Source organism: Leiobunum rupestre, chromosome 1 (genome assembly GCF_980474605.1).
Source record: "Leiobunum rupestre chromosome 1, qqLeiRupe1.1.hap1, whole genome shotgun sequence".
NCBI classification, from domain to species: domain Eukaryota; kingdom Metazoa; phylum Arthropoda; class Arachnida; order Opiliones; family Sclerosomatidae; genus Leiobunum; species Leiobunum rupestre.
In genome coordinates, this window is record NC_143384.1 from 60,330,368 (window position 1) to 60,351,805 (window position 21,438).

At 34.3% G+C, this 21,438-nt stretch overlaps 1 protein-coding gene across 4 annotated transcripts in view; it reads right to left on the reverse strand.

Moving 5' to 3' along the window:
• The window catches only part of LOC149963457 (uncharacterized), a 29,327-nt gene extending 9,050 nt beyond the window's left edge, over positions 1–20,277 (reverse strand). For all 4 annotated transcript variants that reach the window (XR_016482237.1, XR_016482238.1, XM_090180497.1 and 1 more), the window contains exons 1-10: positions 20,007–20,277; positions 10,308–10,416; positions 9,572–9,648; positions 8,659–8,793; positions 7,669–7,743; positions 6,199–6,407; positions 5,364–5,430; positions 5,221–5,298; positions 1,082–4,694; positions 258–683 (exon numbers count right to left, since the gene is read on the reverse strand). Coding sequence is in view for 2 of the 4 variants with exons in the window: in XM_090180497.1 (XP_090036623.1) it covers positions 258–683; positions 1,082–4,694; positions 5,221–5,298; positions 5,364–5,430; positions 6,199–6,407; positions 7,669–7,743; positions 8,659–8,793; positions 9,572–9,648; positions 10,308–10,416; positions 20,007–20,105 (4,888 nt within the window). In the remaining 2 variants the exon portion in view is untranslated. The remainder of the gene's footprint in view (positions 1–257; positions 684–1,081; positions 4,695–5,220; positions 5,299–5,363; positions 5,431–6,198; positions 6,408–7,668; positions 7,744–8,658; positions 8,794–9,571; positions 9,649–10,307; positions 10,417–20,006) is intronic.
• Between the last annotated feature and the right edge of the window lie 1,161 nt (positions 20,278–21,438).

Below are 21,438 nucleotides of genomic sequence, written 5' to 3' on the forward strand. Positions count from 1 at the left end.
AACGTGCACAGGAATATTCCTTGATTAAGAGAAACTTCTATTATGGTATTAATTCCTAAAATATATATGTATATAATTATCATTGTTAATTTTAAAAAAATTTGCCTCCTCATATATCTGCTTTTTAAGTGCAACGCAAATAGGCAGGCAGTGTGTCAAAAATTTTGGGGTAACAGAACTTTACCCCTGGACACAACAGTCTGTGCCTGAGCACTTGCATTGCCATTCAAAGTGAACAATGAAAAACATCTCTCTACCTCCAGCAACACTCCTCCTTAATTGTAATTGCCTTTTGCTTCTTGGTGGTGCAACTGGTTGCAAATCCATATCATCACGTGACCTTCTACTTTTTCGGGGCACAGCAACACCAGATTTTTCTACAGCCTCTGAATTAGATTTTTTGGGTTTTATGACTTGACTGTACAATGGGCAATTTAAAGCTGCAGATGAAGATTGCGTCATTTCTGGATTGGTAATACAGGGTTGGGAAACTAAAACTGCAGAAGATTCTTCTGCAAATTTTTGCATATTTGCCGCTGTTCTCAAGGCAGTGTACACTCCTGCATCTGACTGGGAATGCCTTAGTTCGTGACCTTGTGGTATTACAAATGACTGACTAGAACCTGACCAACAATCCTTTGGCACATCATAAATATTTTCATAATTTGAACCAGCTTTGGATCCTAAGAAAAATGGAAATAAAAAAAACGAAATACATGAGAAAGCTGATGAAACACCTTAATTAACATCTATTTAAACCTTTTATGTAATAATAATAAAAGTTTAATTAAAAGGATAAATATGCAGTAGTGGTAGCTCTTTATTACCATTAACTTTCAAGTTACATGGAAAAGAGAAAAAGATCAAATATAACTACAGTGGGTACATTATCAGCATCAAATTGGTTCAAAAGTCTCTTAGTAACAGCCTAAAACGTTTATCATACACAAATACTTATTTTGATCGGATGTAAAATTTGTGGTTACTTTAGAAGAGCTATGTCTAACTATATAGGCCACCTCAAATTTGAATTATTAAGAATTCTATATTTTTCTGATATTATTAAGCAAGAACATCAAACCTTTAATTTGTTGCTGCTCATCAACGCTGCTGTCCCACTGAACTCTGTGTCTGTCTTGATCTTGCCTCACCATAGTGTACACAGGCGCTACAGGAATTTCTCCGTAGTCTGGAGTTGCAGAGGTGTTATTTCTTTCGTCATAATACCAATTTGATGCATTAGGCCGTAAACCGCCAACTTGATGAGCTGTAGTAGCTGCTTGATTATTTACATTTACAACTGGTGTTAATAGTCCATCTGGTTGAGTTCTTCTGTAAGTCATTGTTGGTGGTAAGCCTTTGTTTATATGATGGTGATGAATCCCATAGCCAAGTGACAAAGACTGTCTTATTCGATGCGAAGTAAGGTTGGAGCTTGGAATGTGGTTAGGAACCGCGCGAACTGAATGAATTTCAGGATAGGAAGGGTAAGTTCGATAAGAGCTAGGATGGGGTAAGCGGTTTCCAGTTGAAGAAAACATGTTCTGCGACATTGAATTATGAAAAGGTGAAGACGGCTGACTGAGGTACACGTTACTGTGGCGAGCACTAGTATCGCTACTATAACTACTACTTATATCATTGCTGATTCCAGATAGATGAGGAGTAACATAAGGCTTTGATTGAGAATTATGAGTAGGTATTGGAAGCGTAGATTCATAATTGAAATGTTTGGATGGATGATTTAACTCTTCTGCCTTAATTACAGATTTTGGAGAAGCAACGGAAACAAGTAGACGACCACCATCAAGTTGACCCCCACCACTGCTTTGCGGTACATGCGTAAAAGTTCTTGGAGGCTTTGGGGGAGCAGTTATAATATCACATAGATCAGGCTGGTATCTACATAATGGTTGATCTTTAAGAATATGAGGTGGAATGGGTTGGTGATGTTCGGAATTTAAAGCTGGAAACATTCTTCCAGTATGAGGAGCGGAAGCTGACTTTTGAAGAGGAAAAATATACTCGTAGTCTGGTACATAATGAACATTTGTAACTTCTATTTTACTATCAGACACAAGATTTGATTTGTCATTACCATTATTTCCCTGTTTCAAAGGAAAAGAAACAGACTGTCTTTCAGATGCAGGTCTAGAGGCCTGACCATCAAATGCCTTACTATTAATTCGTTGTTTTACTGGTAAAACTGGTTTTTCTGTATTAGTAACATCTGTATTCTTAGCTTCATTACCTTCTTGTTTAGATGTAGATTCTGTTGGGGTTTTAAGAGTTTGATTTGCTAAAGCGTCAAGTAAATACCCAATTGTATTCAAATCTTTCACTGCTTTGTTAATTTCTTTGTCCTGAGAGATTTCTTTCTCATCAAATGAATCGGCTTTTTTCTCATTTACAACAGTATTCACTCCGCTCGGGGATAAATCGGATCCAGACTTTGATTTTACAATAGACTTCATCATATGTGATCTACGTGACCGTGGTGGAGGGCTATGTAAAACTCCATAACCAGATTCTATAGCATCAGCATTTTGTATATTATTGTCCATATCATTTGGGATGGCTATTTTACAATTATTAGCCACTCTAAATTTTGATTCAAGAGCGGCGTTGGACTCATTCATTGAGTCACTCATTTTGCATCTGACAGTCGCATATTTAGAATAAGAATGAGATGCACCACTTCTACTAGTGGACACTGGAATACTTTTTGCGAGTTGAGGGTTTTCGACAAATGACGTTCTAGATGTTAGATCAATGATGGCACCCCGTGGATGATGTTTGATTGTTTTCTCTATTTGAGCAATATTTTTTTGAGAAACCAAATTAACATTTGTGTACCTGTCTGCGATTGTGTCACCTTTTCTACCAGGGTGATTTTTGTGACAGAGAACTAACGTATCCTGATAGCTGGATTCGGTAGCTTTTGAAGTGTGTAGTTCCAGAGGCATAGATAAATAACAATCAGATTTTGTTTTTTCATCTATGCAAGAACTGGATAGCAAATCTTTTGAGGTTTCCTGTTTTGTGTCAGATTTTTCTTTATGTTTGACTGACGCAATTCTGCCTAAAACTTTCTTTTCTGGTAGTTTCGGAGGAATATCACTTTTATTTTCCAATTGCAAATTAACTGCTGTATCTTGAGATTCTGCGTAAGACGGTCTATCAATATTTATGGAATTACTAGCTCCTAAAAACTCAGACTTGATATTATCATCTGGTTGGTTTTCATCAATTCTAACGTCACTTGTATTTCCAGTCTTTTTATTAGTTTTTCCCGAGATTTGAGTATGTTCAGTTTGGTTTGGAGAAGTATTATTCGTAAGTGTTTCGAGGGAAGTTTGATTTGTTACATCAGAATTTAATTGAGATACTGCTTTCTCGGAGTATCTAAACAATGACTTCTTTTTTATGGGTAACTGTGGTGGCTGTTTATTTGCATCCATATCACACAAAATTGAATCACTTGACATATTATAAGCCTGACTTTCTTGTACTTTTAATTCAGATTCTCCATACCATTTAGAAGATCCAGAGAGTTTCAAAGAATCGTGTTCTCCATACCAACTACCAATCTTCTCACTCCTTAAGTCCACACAACCAATTTTTGAGCTCTTATTTTGGGTCGCTAATGCATCAACATTTGTGGACAAATTATTATTTTGATTTGAAGGATCAGATAGTTGTTCGCTTTTCGTATCAGGTTTAATACCAGTACTGCTAACTGTATTCTTGGTTTCAGAACCTTTTGATTTACTCCTGGATGCAGCTTCACGAGCCAAAGGTGAAACTATACGTCTAACACTTCTTTCTCTTTCTACATTTCTTCTAACTTCAGAGTCAAAATTTTCTTGACTTGGTGATATTCTACCCCTTGGTACATGATGACTATGACTTCGACCTAAGGGGCGCACTCTCCTATTGAATTTGTCCTCTTCCATAGCCAATTCATTATTTACAGATTCACTGGGGTTATTAAAGTTGTTATTATTATTTTCAGAAGGGCTTACATGTGATTTTTCAAACAACGCTTTAAGTTTAGCAATACTTGGCCTACGAATTACAGTTGCTTTACCTACAAGCTTTTCTGAAGGAGGACTTTTTTCACTATGTGATAGACTTAATTTTGACTCTTGCTTCACTACAGTGTTTTTAGTTTCCGATGATATACTAGCATATTCATTTGGGGTACCTTTTTCGGAATATGAAAATGGTTTTAAGCTCGATTCATCACTAGTTATGGAAGCTTTAATAGGCGGTGTGTCAATTTTTACAGCGACTGGTTCTGGATTTTCCGAAACTGCTCTATTCCATCCAGATATTAGTCTTTTCACACTTTCTTCACGACACAACTTTTGTAAGATTTGGGAGTTTCTACGCTTAACGAGTCCTTTACCATTTGGTGGCTCAGATGAAGACTCTCTACTGTTGTTTGTTGAAAGGGAGAATGTTTCTTCAATAGTGCTGTACGGGTTTTCTTTATCTTCGGTTTTACTCTCATTCATCATCAATGACCTCACATCTTCATAAATGTGTTCTGAGGGCTGTTGTTCTTGAAGTTCTTTTAACATGAGTGGCTGTCCGTCACCATCTAAATTCTCATATGTATGATTGTCAATCACTCGAAGTTGTTGTTCAAATAATGCTCCAACAGCTCTGTGAACCAATATATATTGTTCCTGAAAATATAAAATAATTAACACTGTTTCATGAAATAATGGCCAGTGTCTTAAAAATTAAGCTAAATTTTTACGAATTTTTCTTTTAGTGCTACAGCTAGTACTATTAATATAATTAATTTAAAAACATCCGTGGATATAGCACGTACATAGATTGCCATATAGTGGTTACCGAGGCCGGATTAAATTTAATAATTTTTAAGTGTCTAAAACCATTCAGAAACCAGTCGATGATTTGGTGAGTTAAAAATAAAATGGTGTACAAACGTTGTGAAAGATTTAAAAAAAAATTGAGCATGTCTAGGCCAAAGGATAGTCTTTAAAAATTGTTTAATCCTGCCTCTAAGAAGGCTCGCTACATGCAGGGCAATAAAGAACAGGACATCATAAAATGCATTTTCTTCAAAAGAAAGAATTTTTTCAAGTGAAATAAAGACGAGTAAAAAAAATTGCATCAGTTTCAATTCCACTTTTGATTCATGAAATTTAAATTTCTACTTGACAATATAGCTAAAAAACCACTTACTTTTGTTTGTACCATCGCAATTCTCTGTCTTCTCATATCAGCTATAATGTCGTATAAGTTGAAGTCTGCAGTTAGTTTCTGTAAAATTAAAACTAAACAATTAACATTTTACAAAAACATAAAATACTTAAACTTCAACTTACACCTAATCTCATAAGACTCCAAACATAATCTATAGCACAAATGGTTCCTGTTCGTCCACAACCAGCACTGAAAATAATTCACATATATTTATTTTATTGGTTAGAACTTCGCTTACTAAGTTCTTTTTTTATGTAAACTATAGTAGTTACAAAAATTTAACTGTATAATGGGTTAACCGATCTGGATCTTTCTCAGACATAAAATATCTTCGTGTCACAACTTCATTTGGATTATAAGACTTGCCTGGCCCAAACCCTACTCATTGTAACAATTAGCCTAATCGTGTTATATTCTTAATAGGATACGAATAGGTTGAACCAGAATCATTACAATGTTAGCGGCAGATGTAACTTTATATTATAAAGCATTAAGTAAATTTAGTTAGTTTCTTAATTTGGAGGATGAGGGTTATGTACGTATACGTATATCCGAAATAAACCAGGGTACACGAATTGGAAACCAAAAGCGAATGGACAAAACTACAGCAATGGTTAAAATGCCGTAGGACACAAGTTAATGGCTTCAAGCTTGCAATTTCATTGTCGCGTATCCTGCCTTTTCTAAAAAAACCTTATATAAATAAAGCAGCATTCATACAGTTTTCAATTGCTATTTTTGTATGAGGTATTTGGGGTTAAGCAAGTAATAATTGTTTAAATAAAAAATCTTAATTTGCGGCTTTTAAAATTGGAAAAGAATTATGGTAAGCTGTCCATTTTATTGGAGGATGAGTGTTAAAAAGCATTAATGCTTATGTATAGGTACAAAATCCCCGTTACTCATAAAAACTACAGAAACATTGCTTTTTAAACAGTTCTGAAATTCACTATTTACCTGCAATGGATCAAAATTGGAACTGCTTCAGAAGCTTGACAATCTCTCATTAGTCGAACCATATCCAGAATCGGCTGCACTGTGGTGGGCACACCATGATCTGGCCAAGTGGTATAATGAAATTGACATAAGCTGCGTTCTTCTTCCCCTAAGCACCGATACTTTAATGTGCGTACTAAAAAATCTGGGCAAACTTGTCTCCATTTAACCTTAAAAATTAAAAATAAAACAAGTAAGAATTCATTATATCAATTTTGTACATCAACATAATTCCATTAGCACAAAAATACGATAAAGGTTGTCATATCTGGGATAAATCTAGGGTTCATTGATATCAAACGTAATTTAAATCGTATTTTTTTAAATTATTTTGTATTTCAAATGGAGAAATGACAAAACATGAAAAAAAAGGTTTTGTAACAGTTTCAATTTGAAACAAAACTGAATAAACTAAATAGTAATACTATGAATAAATTTCAATTTTCCCATTAACCCCATCAATTACAATTTTTTTTATTGATTTCAGATTTTGAAAAACAAATTTCGAAAATTGCTAACCCTGGAAAAATCAGTTAATAGGGAAAACTGTACACATTAAACACAACACAACTTTAACGTAACAAAACACTTTACATGGCAATTTATTAGTATTTGTCCCCATTACGATTTAACTAGTTACAATGTCAGTAGGTGGGATTTCTATATACACCCACTGCGATTAGGGAGAATGGGGTCAGGGGCGCAAAGTTCTTTTTAGTGGTGCGCTACTGCACAGTTAATAAAAATAATAATAATCAGCTAGGCTAAAACCCAAGGCACCTGGTGGTCCCTACTTCACTTGCCTGGTGGCCCTATGCGCTATGTAACACTACTTCACAGTTTAGTATATATCGCGTGGTGGCATTACTGCACAGTTACGTATACACCACCTGGTGATGCTACTTCACATTTACTGCCACTATCCTATTTCACAGGTAGGTATATACCACATATTGGTGCTATTTCACAGTTATGTATATACCACTTGACAGTACTATTTCAATTAGGTAAATACCGCTTGACAGTGCTACTACACAGTTAGTGTTAGAAATAGTTTTATACTTTGTATAGGAAAAATACTTATGTCATGTCCTGTGTAACAATTCCCTTTAATCTGTCGTCTGCTAAAACTACAGTTTTAGTTTTAGTTTCGTTTTTTGAGCTGTTCATGTGTGTGAGTTATTTTGGTCATAAGAAATGATACTAAGCTTTTTAACTACTTAATTCCAGAATAATAATTACTGAAAAAGCTTAGAAATTATTTATCCTTCATCTGAAATATTCACACATCTCCCTGAAGGAAGCGGGATAATTACTCAGAAATATTAAATTCTTACATTTCATCGGGCATTCTATCCATTCTTTACACTAATTTTGTATCATTCCTAACAGTATAATAAATTCATGGTGTATTGTTTAAATAATAGTTACCAGTTCAACAGTAATATTTCCATATTGTCTTTCTTTTTCATCTTCTTCATTTGGCCAATAACATTCACATTTATACTGTAAAAAGTAATGATTTTGTAAATTATCCATGATGACTTTCACTTTAATCGCAACGCATCTCCATTCAAAACTAAGAGAATATTGTACATAATATTTTCAGTACACATTAAAATTGCATTTTTCATATATTTGGTGCTACCATAAAAAATATTTTAAGATTAAGCTACATTTGGTAAGTTAAAGCCCACTAAATAGACTATATATTGTCAATATATAGTGCTTTACAATGGTTCTCTGACGACATTATAACTGGGCTATTTTGAATTTTAACTTCCTTTGCCATTAGTAGATGGCACCACGCTCTCCACTAAAGTCAAAGAATCGAATAGATTCACTGCCATCTCTAATAACAGGGGCCTTTTCATAATACAGGTGGCAATGATAGAGCCGATAGTTGCTCTAAATTTGGTTACGCAGGCAATTTTCTTTACATTCTGATATAATCCTTTAGATTGTCTTTTTAAAATTTCATAAAAATTTTGAAATTTAAATTATACTATATAGTTTACAATTGCAACCAATTAAGACATTAAAGTACACAAGAATTTGGAAGAATCCTTAAGCTCTTTTAATCTCCCAAGAGATTTTTTAGATACTATTGATTTAAGGACTAGTCCTGAGCAAAACTACAACTTTAGACAAAATTCGTAACTTGAGTGCTTAATTTCTTGATTTAACCTAAGAGCAGCAAACAGGCCCACCCCACACAAGGAGAACGCAATGCGTTTTTAGAAGCGTATTTTCGTGTGTACATTACTACTTGGCTAGAAAGTTCAGAATGTCTTATCCCCCTAGCCCGTAAAATGCTTTGCCAAAATGCACATACAAGTTCCTGTTCTCCATTGTGTGTTTGTTGCTCCTAGATTTAACCTAGAATACCTGCACTTCACAAAAATATTTAAAAATGCTTACCTTTCCTGACTCTCTTTCATTACAAGCCATTACTATAACTTGGACTTCTGCCTCCCATATCATTCGCCAAAAATCAGCAACGGTATTTGGAAGAGGACCTTGAGAAGCTATGTAGGCAAATGAACCACTGGCACCCTTCAAGTAAAATACCAGAAATAATTAAAAACATGTGATACATTGATATTTGTTCAATAGAACTTCAAATTAAATTAATTCAAGACCCCATAAATGTAACCAAAACTCAATCAAAGCTTCAGAAAATTACGATGTTTTGAAAATGGGGTTAGTGCCTAACACCACCAAAATACACAACATATTCCACTAAGAAAAGTGGAATGACAGTGGAAATTTCATTTGTGGCGGAATAGGAGGGACAGTTAAACTTTAAGGGTGCAATGTAATCGCATTTCAGTTTATATAGTTTTTGAAATGTATTAGACTTAAAGAAAAATTTGGGTAAAGGGGAAACGCAAAACATATATTAATTGTTTAAATGAAGCAATTTCATCGATTTTAGTTATTGGGTGGGATAACAAAGGAAACAATTATTTTAGATGTGCATTTTGAGTCTCTATTTGTTTTCAGCCACCACAGCCAATTTTGAATTTAAAGCTATTATAGAGGTTGCACTCCTAGTGGCCAAAACATGGAATTCAATGACCCAAATTTGCATTTTATAGTTTACACTGCCAAAATATAGCTATTTTAACTGTCTCAAAATTTTTCTGTGGTGCAGGCTGGGGGGTCGGAAATTGATTAAAAAAAGTAACTGAAATATCATCAGGGTGGAACTTTGTAAATGTGACGAACAGCAACCAAATGACGTACTTTACATTGACTTCAAGCTCTCCCTAAAAAATCTTGATGAAAGTAATAAAAGCATATTTATTGAGGATATCAATGAAAAACCAACCTTCACATAGTTAGCATTCACATAATCTGACCCTGGAACTCCCGGATACTCAGAGATAATAACTCTTGTTTTGTCATCTGCGAGAAAAAAGTTACAAGTTTATGACAGTAAATTTGTAAATGGTTTGATTATTTTCTAGGCTTGAGGGAAGTTTAAATATTTCATGTTTAAACTTAATTAACTAAAACTAACGTTAAATTAGAATGCACAGCTGCTCCAGCTTTTACTTTTGAAATACATAATTTTTAATCATTTAATTGAATAAAATTAGTGTTCGTACTGGGACTCGGTCCCCACTTTTGTCCATGACCCCGACCATCAAAGATTAAGTCGGGGTTGGCCACTTTTTGGTTTGCACCCTACTAAAAATAAAAGATCCTTCCCTCCCTTTTTCGTGGGTGATAATGGAATGACTCTAATGACCTTCGAAATGCGTTGCTCACAGGTCTCTTTTTTTTAGTTTTAGTTGTCTTGGCTGCAGAGTGCAGTGGTATTTTTTGTAACTTGAAAGGTGAAAAACAATGCCTAAGCAGTCTGTCATTTGGGTCATTTTGATAATACATACAAATAGTTTCCCATCCCTGACCCCGGCTTTGTTTTTCCGGGGATAGCACACCCCAGACTTTATTTTGACCCCGTACGAACACTAAATAAAATTGCCTGAAAATCAAACTTAAAACAAAATTCAGGTGTAGATGAAAAATTTAGAAAACAATAATGATCAAGAAACACTCACAAGGCAAAATATCCTTGTAACGATTTTTCCTTCGGTTTACTTCTAGCTCTCCCTCGGCTGAAGTATATTCTGGATGGTGTTTCAGTTGTTCCGTTAATTCTTTCAATTTCTGAATATATAAAGAAATATGAATATTTCTGGTTCAGTGTTTAGAAGGTAAAAAGGCAAGCTAGATAAAAATGAAATTCTAAACTGTTTACAATATACATGTTCCCTGGAAAAGAGAGTAATTCCTTACCCACCGAGGAACAATTGACGAATTAGTATCAATTCGTTACTGAAATTTCCATCACATAGACCGAAATGGCGAATAAACCACAATGACAAATAAGTCACATTTTACTATACCTGTTTTTAAAATTGATTAGTAATTTGAATGCAGCAGTAATGTAAACAAAACTTAAATAAACCTTCAATAAATTCATACTGAGTTTGCTCTGAATTGACATTGCTAGATAAAATACATTCGTACATTGCCATTGTGGCTGTCCCAAAGCGTAACCTTATAACCAACAAAATTAAAAAATGAGTTAGATATAATCTATAAACGGTTCAATCTTTTTTAATTTTTGCAGTAAAACCTACGTGAACACCCTTAAACTGAAATATAAATATGGTTTTGCTTTGGGGAAAAAAATTTCCATGACGAATTGCTCTTGATTCTAAACGTAACTCTTACCAAAAAATAAGTTGGATTTCAGTTTGTATTTAGTTTGTATACACATTATTAGTTGATATTGAGTTGGTATTAAGTAGGCTCAAGTTGTCAGCATATTTCAAGTTATTATTAAAGGGGTAACAAGTTGTTATTCAGTTGGTAGGAAAATACTGCTTTTGCTAAGTTTATAATTAGTTGGTTTTTAGTAGTCAGGAAATTACATAATATTTTTAAGTTGGTTTTTAGATGTTTCCCTAGTAGGATTTAAGTTGCTTTTAAGTAGTTAAATGTAAATGTTGATTCTGGTTTAGTTGGAAATAAGTTGATTAATAAAGAGGATTTAAGTTATTTTTGAGTAGGCATTTGTCCCAAATACAAACTGAAAACCAAGTTGTCCCAAGTGGTTTTTAGCCAACTTATTTTTTGGTAAGGGATAAATCGTAAGTACAGCAATGCAAAATAACTTAATTGGCAATCAAACAGATCAAACTAGAAAAACCCCCAAATCAATTGTTTCACAATGATTGGGACGAACATAGTTTCTGAACGCGAACAACAAACCGCGCAATACAATCACCTTTCCAGTGAAAACAGCCAAGCAGCGGAAAACCGAACCAGTGTAAGTCTATCTGAGTCACATATAAATAACAAAGGCTTTAACTTGTCAGCTGCAACTATTATAACATCAACCTCGATAAGTGAAAGTCTCGTAGCTGAAGAAGACCAAACAAAAGATTGTACTGAAATTAGTTATGTAGCTGGAAACAGTATGACTTTTAAAATTAAAGAGCCCGTCGAAAAAGAAGAGAGTTAACCGAGCCACGGCCGTCTCGAGATCTACTTCGCGCTCATAGCGGCCCAGGCGATCGTATACAAATCGCGTATGGGAAATGAGTTCATAAACTTCTCACATCGTTTTTTGGCGCTAGTTGAGCCCCCCCCCCCCCTTGAGAAAATACGCAGCCATGTTATCGAATGGGAGGTACTGCGCGGAACTTTGGATTTTCAATTATTATCGCGTAATGTGTAATTTTTTGTAAAATATTTTTTTAGTAATATTTAAGTTAATTAATAATAAAAAAGTTAAACACCTCTTGAGATTTTTTAACGCAAAGCAAAGTTTTGAAAAACGTTATTAAAATTTGGTCATTATGGAGCCAGAAGTCGCCGTCGACGTTTTCTGTCTATAAATGTAAACATAAACACGTGGTTCTCCTTACAGCTGTATTTTTGTTATGTAGTAACTTCTAGAGGCCTTTGTTTTGTATTAATGTTTAAAAAATTAATTTAATTAAAGCAGTAAAATAAATGAATTTTAAAAGAAAACAATGTGACTTCTCTTGGAATATTGTTTTACATAGTATGATTATTTATTCAAATATTGACTAGTTGAAATATGGGTAAACGTGTAATAATTTATACAGGTACATGTGTATTGTCACTATTGTGTTGACTAGGTGGAATATGAGTTAACATATAATGATAATTTATACTGGCATGGATTAATTAACTAACTGTCACTTGGAAGATCACTATGAATGAAAATAGTGATGGAAACTTGGAAGGTATTTAAATCTGATAAATATAACCAAGGTGGATTTCCCACTGAATGATACACAACTAAACAATATATAGGAAAAATTTAGAAAACTAGAATTTACAACTTGAGTACTTTTCGAGAAAGATGCTTATGCACAAGTTCTTTCACTTTCTCAAATTTTGCCGACAGAGTTTTGATAATATTTGTGATAATTGGAGGTACGACCTTTCTACAAATTAAATCAGCAATTTCATTCGGGTGATTATTATTCAAATCAAATTGTATGTAAAGGTATAAAGCAATTTTTGGCCACAAGTGTATTTCAATGTTTTTTAAAATTGCAGGTGAATCCCGGAGATAGAGTACAGCTCTCTCTATGAATGTTGTTACTATAGCCATTAACATGATAAAGCTTTGCTGGGTATACCTAAGGTTTCCTCTGTCATTTAATTTTATCAATCCAACTAATAGTGAGTCAGAATATTTGATTTTATAAAATGTCTTTACGCTTGCCCAACTTGTTGAAATGTCCCCCTGGAATAGTTCAGCCAAAGCCTAAGAATGAGTTCATAAACTCTTCAGTGGGAGAGAAAACGGATATACAGCTGAAGCAGGGAGGCAACATTTCAACAAGATGGCCAAGGTTATTTTATAAAAAGAACTGTTAGGTTGTGATACATTTTCAAGGCACAATTCGCAAAAATGTTTTTATTCTAGGATTTGTACTACATAACCAGCTGCCCTAACCGGGTTAGAGTGTGCAATAACTGGTGGCTTTACCGGGGAGTCGGGGTCCGGCTCTTGTAACCCATAAGGGCGGTGGCGCACTGGGAGATGTTAGCTCTGATCAAATGGTCCTATCTTCACCTCCGACTTCGGTCAGGTTTGGGCTGGATACTGAACTTCGGTTCAGGCTAACGGAGAGGGTCCAGGCAAACTGGCCGCCTCGGCGGATTGGGTAGCCTGCTGTGGGGCGGCGGGCCTCCATATGCGGGCACGGCGGTCCTGTTTCCCGGCCTTTTGGGGCCCACCGGGATCTCCGGTGCCAGCTGTGCCAGGTTACTTGGGCTGCTGTGTGCTCGTCGTTTCCCTTTAGGAGCTCTTTCCAAAGGGTTTGGCTCCTTACCTTCATAGGTAGGGTGTCGGCTGGAGTTGCTATAGCATCCATCCTAAATCCCACTGCTGTGTGCGAAGTGGGGATTGGTCCACCCATTGCTGCACCTTCTGCTGGGTTGAGTGGCTTGCGTCAAAGGTGAGACCATCAGTAGTGGGGTTCTGCTACCCATGCTGGATTTGTCACCTGTCCGGGCTTGGGGACGCTGGCGTAGGGCACTATGATGATAGGCCTCCGGTGGTATGGTCTTTGTTACTAGGTACACCGGGCTATAAATTCTGACACACACTACATAACCAGCCAAGTATGCGATACTTGCTAGCCGTAAGGTGCATCTCTGTGTATCTGGGTACTCAACTACTCATCCAAAGCATTTAGTATATGTCAGTAACTTCAGATGGTAACGTAACTTAATTGCCGTTAAAAATAGTTGAAAATTCATCGAGTCTAGTATCAATCATGGCTGATAGATCTGTGAAGCTGTCTTGGGGAACGTTAGATTTTGTTAATGATATAGTGCTTTTCTTAAGGATGGATTCCAAACTGAATATAGTGGCTCTTGCATCAAGCATGTCATTCCCTCCAGCCATTTGCCTGAGAATGCTGAAAAACATTTTAATAGCATCGCTCGTTAAATTTCTTGTCAAGACAAACTGGAAACCAGATTTAAGGAGGTATGACACGCAAGATATTGTAGACAATGAAGTTATTCTAATAGATTCATATGTTTTATTGTCAATATTTCCTTTAATTTGCGGATCTTTAGACCTTGATAGTAATCACTTTCCTTAAAATGTCACACTACAAACAAATCTTTTGCGGTATGCGTAAGCTTCATTGACCCCAAAATCTTTTCTAGATATGTTCTTAGTCCATAATTTGAATAAATTTTCATCAACTGGAAACTGATGAAATGATACATTGATATTCTTCTTAGATTCACAGAATGGAACACAACAAATTTTTGTGGTGGGCATTTTTGCATATTAAAAATAGGCAATATTTTAAAACTCAAGTTTGAGAAATGTGAACTTAATTTAAAGAATAATAAAGCTATTTATTAAATAATATGAATAATATTGTGGTTATTTATTTAAAATTCTGATAAAATAAATGTGAATACTGGTTTGAAAACTTAAAAACTTGAAACCTGTGAAAAACAAAAGAAACTTTGGTTAGGCTTAGCAATTAACTAATAAAACTCAATATAAGCATATTACTTTAATTAAATAAATGTTTTAAATGAAAACTTATTAGATAAAGATCAAATCATAAGTTGTATATCACAAACTTTCCAGAAGTTTTTGGAAAACAATCCAAAAAGGATTAACTAGTTGAATTTACCGCCATAGAAAACTATTAAATATCCCGCTGATTTTTTACACTTAAGGGGGGGCTCAGACAGCGCTCCTAGTGTTAAAAAAGGTATTCGCGAAAATACATAGGAGAGGAAATCTTTGTCTGGGCCGCTATGAGCGCGAAGCAGATCTCGAGATGGCCGTGACCGAGCATAAAAGATTCGGAACCTACAACCTTGGAAAACATCCAAGCAAGTGAGACAAATTGGAAGTAATTCGCTCTTCCCGAAAACATATAGAAACATAATAAAGCCAAGCCATTGAAAATTTCCGAGAATGGAAAAGCCAAAAAATTGCTAAGAAATTAAATATCAAGTTGCTGGATGTAGTAGAAGCAAAATTTGAAACAGGAAAAACCAGCATTATGATGAAAACCTCATTTTTAGGTGATGGTGAGGCTGTTGAAATTAATATTCTACCATGCAAAAAAAATAGATGTAACTCTTTTTTTTAAATTTGTTGAATCTCATCAGTTAAAAAAGTGTTCTTGTGATAACATTGCAAAGTACAAAATTTAAAAGGAATATATATCACAAAAGAAAGTACAAAGATTTTTGTGATATTTTAAAAGTTATTTTTTTCTTTAAATGTAATGTTAGACCAAATTTAAAATAGTATGCTACATATTTATAAGTTTTGTTAGACCAATTTTAAATAATTGCTCAAACCAATTTAATTGCAAACTTAATTGTTTCAAATTGCCAATTTAATTATAATCACAATTTATCTAAATGTACTAAACCTATAAAGTAGTCCAAATTTTCAAGAATTAAACTACAAAACATGATTTTTGTTAATATTAAATATATTAATTACCATGGTGTAAATATATTAAAAACCTTAACTCGACTTGGCACGTGGTATAAATTAACTTATACCATGATATATTCTCCAGTTAATTTACTTTTATGTAATTTTTGTGATAATAAAATGGTACATTTATCTATTTGAAGGAAATAACTATGTAAATAGTGAGATTTAAGAAAACTGTTTAGTGGAAACATGAATAAAAATACACTATTTTAAAATGCTTATTTTATATTTCTTCATACATAAATAGTCTAGTTTGAAACAATGTTATAATTGAAAAATAATCTAAAATCCAGATAATTTTTTACTTTATTTACAATAAGATAAATTATAAGAATTGCTTTGCTTATTTTTGAAGGAACAACATAAGTTATAAAGTTTTTAAATTTATGAATATATAGGTATATTTTGTTTTGGTTTATCACTGCAAAACCAAATAATTACGTTTAATTGGTTTTGCTAAAAGAAATATACACTTCTTATTTTTTATTTTCAGTGGCAAATTGGTATTAGAAAGATAAATATCGATAAAATTGTCAATTTCCTCCATGGCAAAACCAAAAAATTGAGCTAAAATCGGCTTTGGCATGGCTTAATATGAAATTATTATATATGTTATCCCATGACAAAACCATACAACTACCTTTACTTCCCTTACCAAAAAATAAGTTGGATTTCAGTTTGTATTTAGTTTGTATACACATTATTAGTTGATATTGAGTTGGTATTAAGGAGGCTCAAGTTGTCAGCATATTTCAAGTTACTATTAAAGGGGTAATAAGTTGTTATTCAGTTGGTAGGAAAATGCTGCTTTTGCTAAGTTTATAATTAGTTTTGTTTTTAGCAGTCAGGAAATTACATAATATTTTTAAGTTGGTTTTTAGATGTTTCCCTAGTAGGATTTAAGTTGGTTTTAAGTAGTTAAATGTAAATGTTGATTCTGGTTTAGTTGGAAATAAGTTGATTAATAAAGAGGATTTAAGTTATTTTTAAGTAGGCATTTGTCCCAAATACAAACTGAAAACCAAGTTGAAATACAAGTTGTCCAAAGTGGGCCAACTTATTTTTTGGTAAGGGTTGGTTAAAATTTTTCCCTTCATTTTCCCATGGCAAAATAATTTTACTAGGGGTGTTTCTTATGACGTCATATTAGCTCTTTTTGAACACCACCATTCGTTTTCTTGTTCAAAATTACCCAAAATAAATCTTGCACATGATTGATTAAACCAAATTTAACAAAATAGTAAAAAAACTAAAAAGTGAGAAATCTCAAAATAAGGTTCATGTGGGTAATAAGGTTTTGCCTTGGAGCAGCCATTGAAGTATAATATATTATTTAAGCAAAGATAATATAGAACTCTGTACCCTAGATTCAAACGCAGAAAGCTTTACGATTAATGGTTTTGTAACGAAGTGATTACCCACTTCCGACACGTGACCTCCGAAAAATCAGCCTCCATCAGTCGCTCTAACAACGTAAGGCGAGCTATCTATAGTTGTATACCATGGAAACTATGTAACAAATTTTTTCGGAATTCCAACAGAAAATGGGTAAATGCTATTGACTACGAGCGAGACAGTAATTTCATAAAAAAATCACTTGATTTGAATCACACAACTGTGATTATTCAGCAAAAATGTTGGCGTGTATTTTAAAAATTTCATTAATCTTGCAAATCCTGTTTTCAACTTTCTTATTTTTAATACGTTTTATAATTTTTAATGGGCCTTAAAATCTATATATTTCACTAGTTTACCACACGAGTATTTACAAAGTTGACTGGAAACTTTATATAATTTGTTCAATCTGTTGCCTCTAAATTCAGAAAGGGATCAGCTAATCAATTTTCAAGCCAGATTTCTCAAACAATTCTCCAGCCCTTTTGAATATAGTACACATAATACACAATAATATCTGCATATCGCAATTGCAGTGCCAAAACTTCAATAGATCGAAATAAAGATGTGATAAATACGCATTATCAACAAATGCAGTGTTAGAGGTTTCAGAAGGTCCTGTAACAAAATTGTATCATTCATACATTTATGGTTGACCCCCTCTGATAAAGAAATATTCCACTGGCTCTGTTACTCCTTATACCTTATTATGGCTCTGGTCTTTACCCTTTTGGGTTTCTCCATGTGACGTCAAGACTCCTCCAAATATTCCGCTCTTGCAGATACAATTTTCCACCCAGTACCGAACGATGACCGATGCTATAAAGTGAGGCACGTGGGATTACGGGTCAGAACGTTTTTGATCAACAAAATGCGAATACCACTCTGTTGGTACTACTTTGTAGCCAGATTCCTGGTGGGCTTAAAAGTCAAAGTTTTAAAGTATGTTCGCGGAGAACCATAATTGAGTAACCACGATAATGAAAAAGTGCAGTGCGGATCCACGCCGTTAGTCACCAAGGTTTTACGTCGAAACCAGGAGTTACCTCCGAAGAAAATGAACCTTCTCTTCGAAACTCTAAGACTTTAATAATTAGTTAAGACCAGAGCCAGAACTTCCTATTACCAATTATGGTAAATGTATGTACGTTTTGATAATACCATTAATTAAGCGACCAAATAAATCTATGGAACCTTTAATGAAATCATTCTTTATTTATCAATGTGACACCAATTTGTTACTATATAAAATTAACCCCTAGACAGCGAATCTTAAATTAATTAATTTCCCCCTTTTTATAATATTGTCAGTCCTTATTGCTGTTTTGTCATTGTAAAAGAGTTATCCCAGTCAAAAACTAATTTTAACCCAATATCGGAACTCCTGCTACATAACCCTACACATCTATTTTCCATGATATTCTCAATGAAGACCACTTAAAAGGTTTTTCTTCTCTAAAATTGACTTCTTGATTCCAAAAACTAAAGAGAAGACTTAAGTTGTTTGTTCATTTATAAGTCCTATATCTAAATGGGCAGACAAAAATAGGGTCATTAGCCCTTTTATAATTCTTGCTTATAAAGTTATTTCTGCAGATCTTTGAGACTATTCATGACACGACTTCATAGCACAAGCCCCAGACAATTTAGCAACAAAGACAGGTATTACCTTGGATTAATAATAGAAGCTAACGCTTCCTGGATATGACACTTACTCAAAAACGCAGCTCACAAAAGCCAATGGGCGACCCCAGCGCGCCTAGTGGGAATTTTAAGAAGCACGACGGACAAACAAGGAGCACGTGCATACGCGAACAAAAATGTTTCGAGAAAGGCTTAGGAAAAGGTAATAGTTTTACGTTTTCCATAGAAGCACGGTCAGCGTATCTTGAATCACTTTTACATTTAACAAAAAAAATTTATTGAATAACCAATAAAACAAAACGTTAATTTTTGCTTTCATTTCAAAAAACTAAGAGCAAGGGATTTCAAACCCTTGGCTTTTCAAACTACAAATCGCTTGCTTACAATATTAGCTCCTGAATTGCTAAAGACTAGCGCATGTGTCGCGAAAACCGGAAAGGTAACATTTTAAAGGAAGTCGTCCAAACCCCCCTTTTTTTGTCCCCTTCTTTCAATGGCTTATGTGAGCCAAACCAAAATCCTCTACCAAAGGCTCGAGGGTCATATCCAGGAAGCGTTAGCTTCTATTATTAATCCAAGGTATTACCCTGGAAAATACCATTATACACTATTTAGTTAATGAATTCTCTATAGCCCCATAAACAAGGTCAAATAGCTGCCAAACACTATCCGACTATTTTGGCCTATTTATCAGTCCCATATACGTTTTGAAGTCCCGCTACAGACAAGTGGCATAATATAAAATACTAAAGCAATTCCAAAATTTGAAACGGATCTTCAATAGTAGACCAACCATTTGATGTTACGATAGGCTTTGATATAAGATTAGGTGAAAGTCACTTCAAATGTGCAGCAGTTAATTTGGAAACTCGTTTTTTTTAAGGTAGTCGCCTTTAAGGGAACATAAGTAGAGCTACAAGAAGCATCAAGAAATTAAGAAATGCGTATCAAGTACATATTGTTATCATTCAAGGTTAACAAGCAAATATTTGAACTTTGTGTTCACTTTTAGTAGGACCACATTATTCCTTCATAATATTGGAAAGGTGGTGTGGTATAAGAAGACTAACAGTAAGAAATTCGGAATACCATATTAAAGTACTTCCTACAAATAACGTATTGATTTGAAAGTGTCATGCTATTGAAAAAAAGTTCCACGCCTAGGTTTGAAATTTACCTGGAATTCTATTTCAAACAGGTCGTCGCCATCCTGACGCCTTGATTCAGTTGCTTCGACAGAATTCAAAAAATTGCGCAAAACTGTTTTCAATGTCATTCTAATGATTTTACATTAACTACGTTGCCCTAATTCATCTACATATATCAAATATTTAAAAAGATTTAAGTAAAACCATTTAATTCATTCATTGCTTAAGCCTGATTTTTACATCACGTAAATAGCAGACAGCTTCAGTGCTACCTGTTTCAATTTACAATTTTGCAAAAGTCCCACAGAGTGGCACAGCCAGAAATTTCTCATGCACTTGCCATAGAGATAGAAAAGAAATAGAGGCACTATTGTATCTGGCGAAGTTGACCGCGAGTGCCGACCCCCTTTTCGCCAATGTAAGAAGCCAGATTACGTGGCGCCATCGACGCGCGGTGAATTGAAATACATTATGCCCTTTTGGAAAATCAACTGTCATTTGATGTAAACTAAGGAAGGATAGAGGGCGTTGCAATTTCTGCCCATCTCCGCTTTCATACATGCGTGTGGGGGATGAATTTTCCGGGGCAAAAACAGGGGTGCCTGAACACGGTAATCTTCCCTCTATTTCTTTTCTATCTCTATGGCACTTGCCGTTAAAGCAACAGTAACAATCCATTGAATTGAGAATAATTCTGCTAGAATTACAATTACGATTTCAGTTGCCATGGTTACGTGGGAACTGTTCTGATAAGACTGTACGAAATTCATCTTTATAATTAAGCGGTAGCGCCATCTATATTTTATAAAATTATATGGCTAAAAATAAATAATTATTAGTTAACTCACCGTAACTTGAGTTAAAAAGGATCGTGTTGACAGAATAAAATTATTTTTAAACAACTTCAAAGGTTTGTTGGTTACGAGTAATCGTACATTTCAATTTCGCATCAGATTCGCGAAAAAAATTCAATTGCCATATAGTTTCTACCACTAGAGATAGATGCTCCACGGTAGAACGATAAAGTTGATAAAGTCTCCTTATTGGACGAAATTGGTCCCGCGCCAGCCAGATTTAGTTTTACCTCTATTTATTCCCAACTCAATGTAACAATCAGTCAGATTCGTCTATGGTCGAGCTAAATGCGAAACATCTAGATCAATTATTTAAGAAAATAAGCATAAAAGACATTGCAATTTCTTTATGACTTTTACAAACAAAAAAAAAGGTCAAACAGGAGTAAAACTGTTTTTATTCGAAGAACAAGAAGATGTTAAAATATTTTTTAAAGTTACTTAAGAAATGTGATAAATATCAAAGTTCTTTGGTTTGTGATAAATAAAACTCATTATAGTTCCTAATCGCTATTAAAGAGATATTTGCAAATTATTTCTTCCACGCTTAATTTTAGTATTAAACGACGATCATACGTTTAAAATATCCGAATATAAATTATCGTTG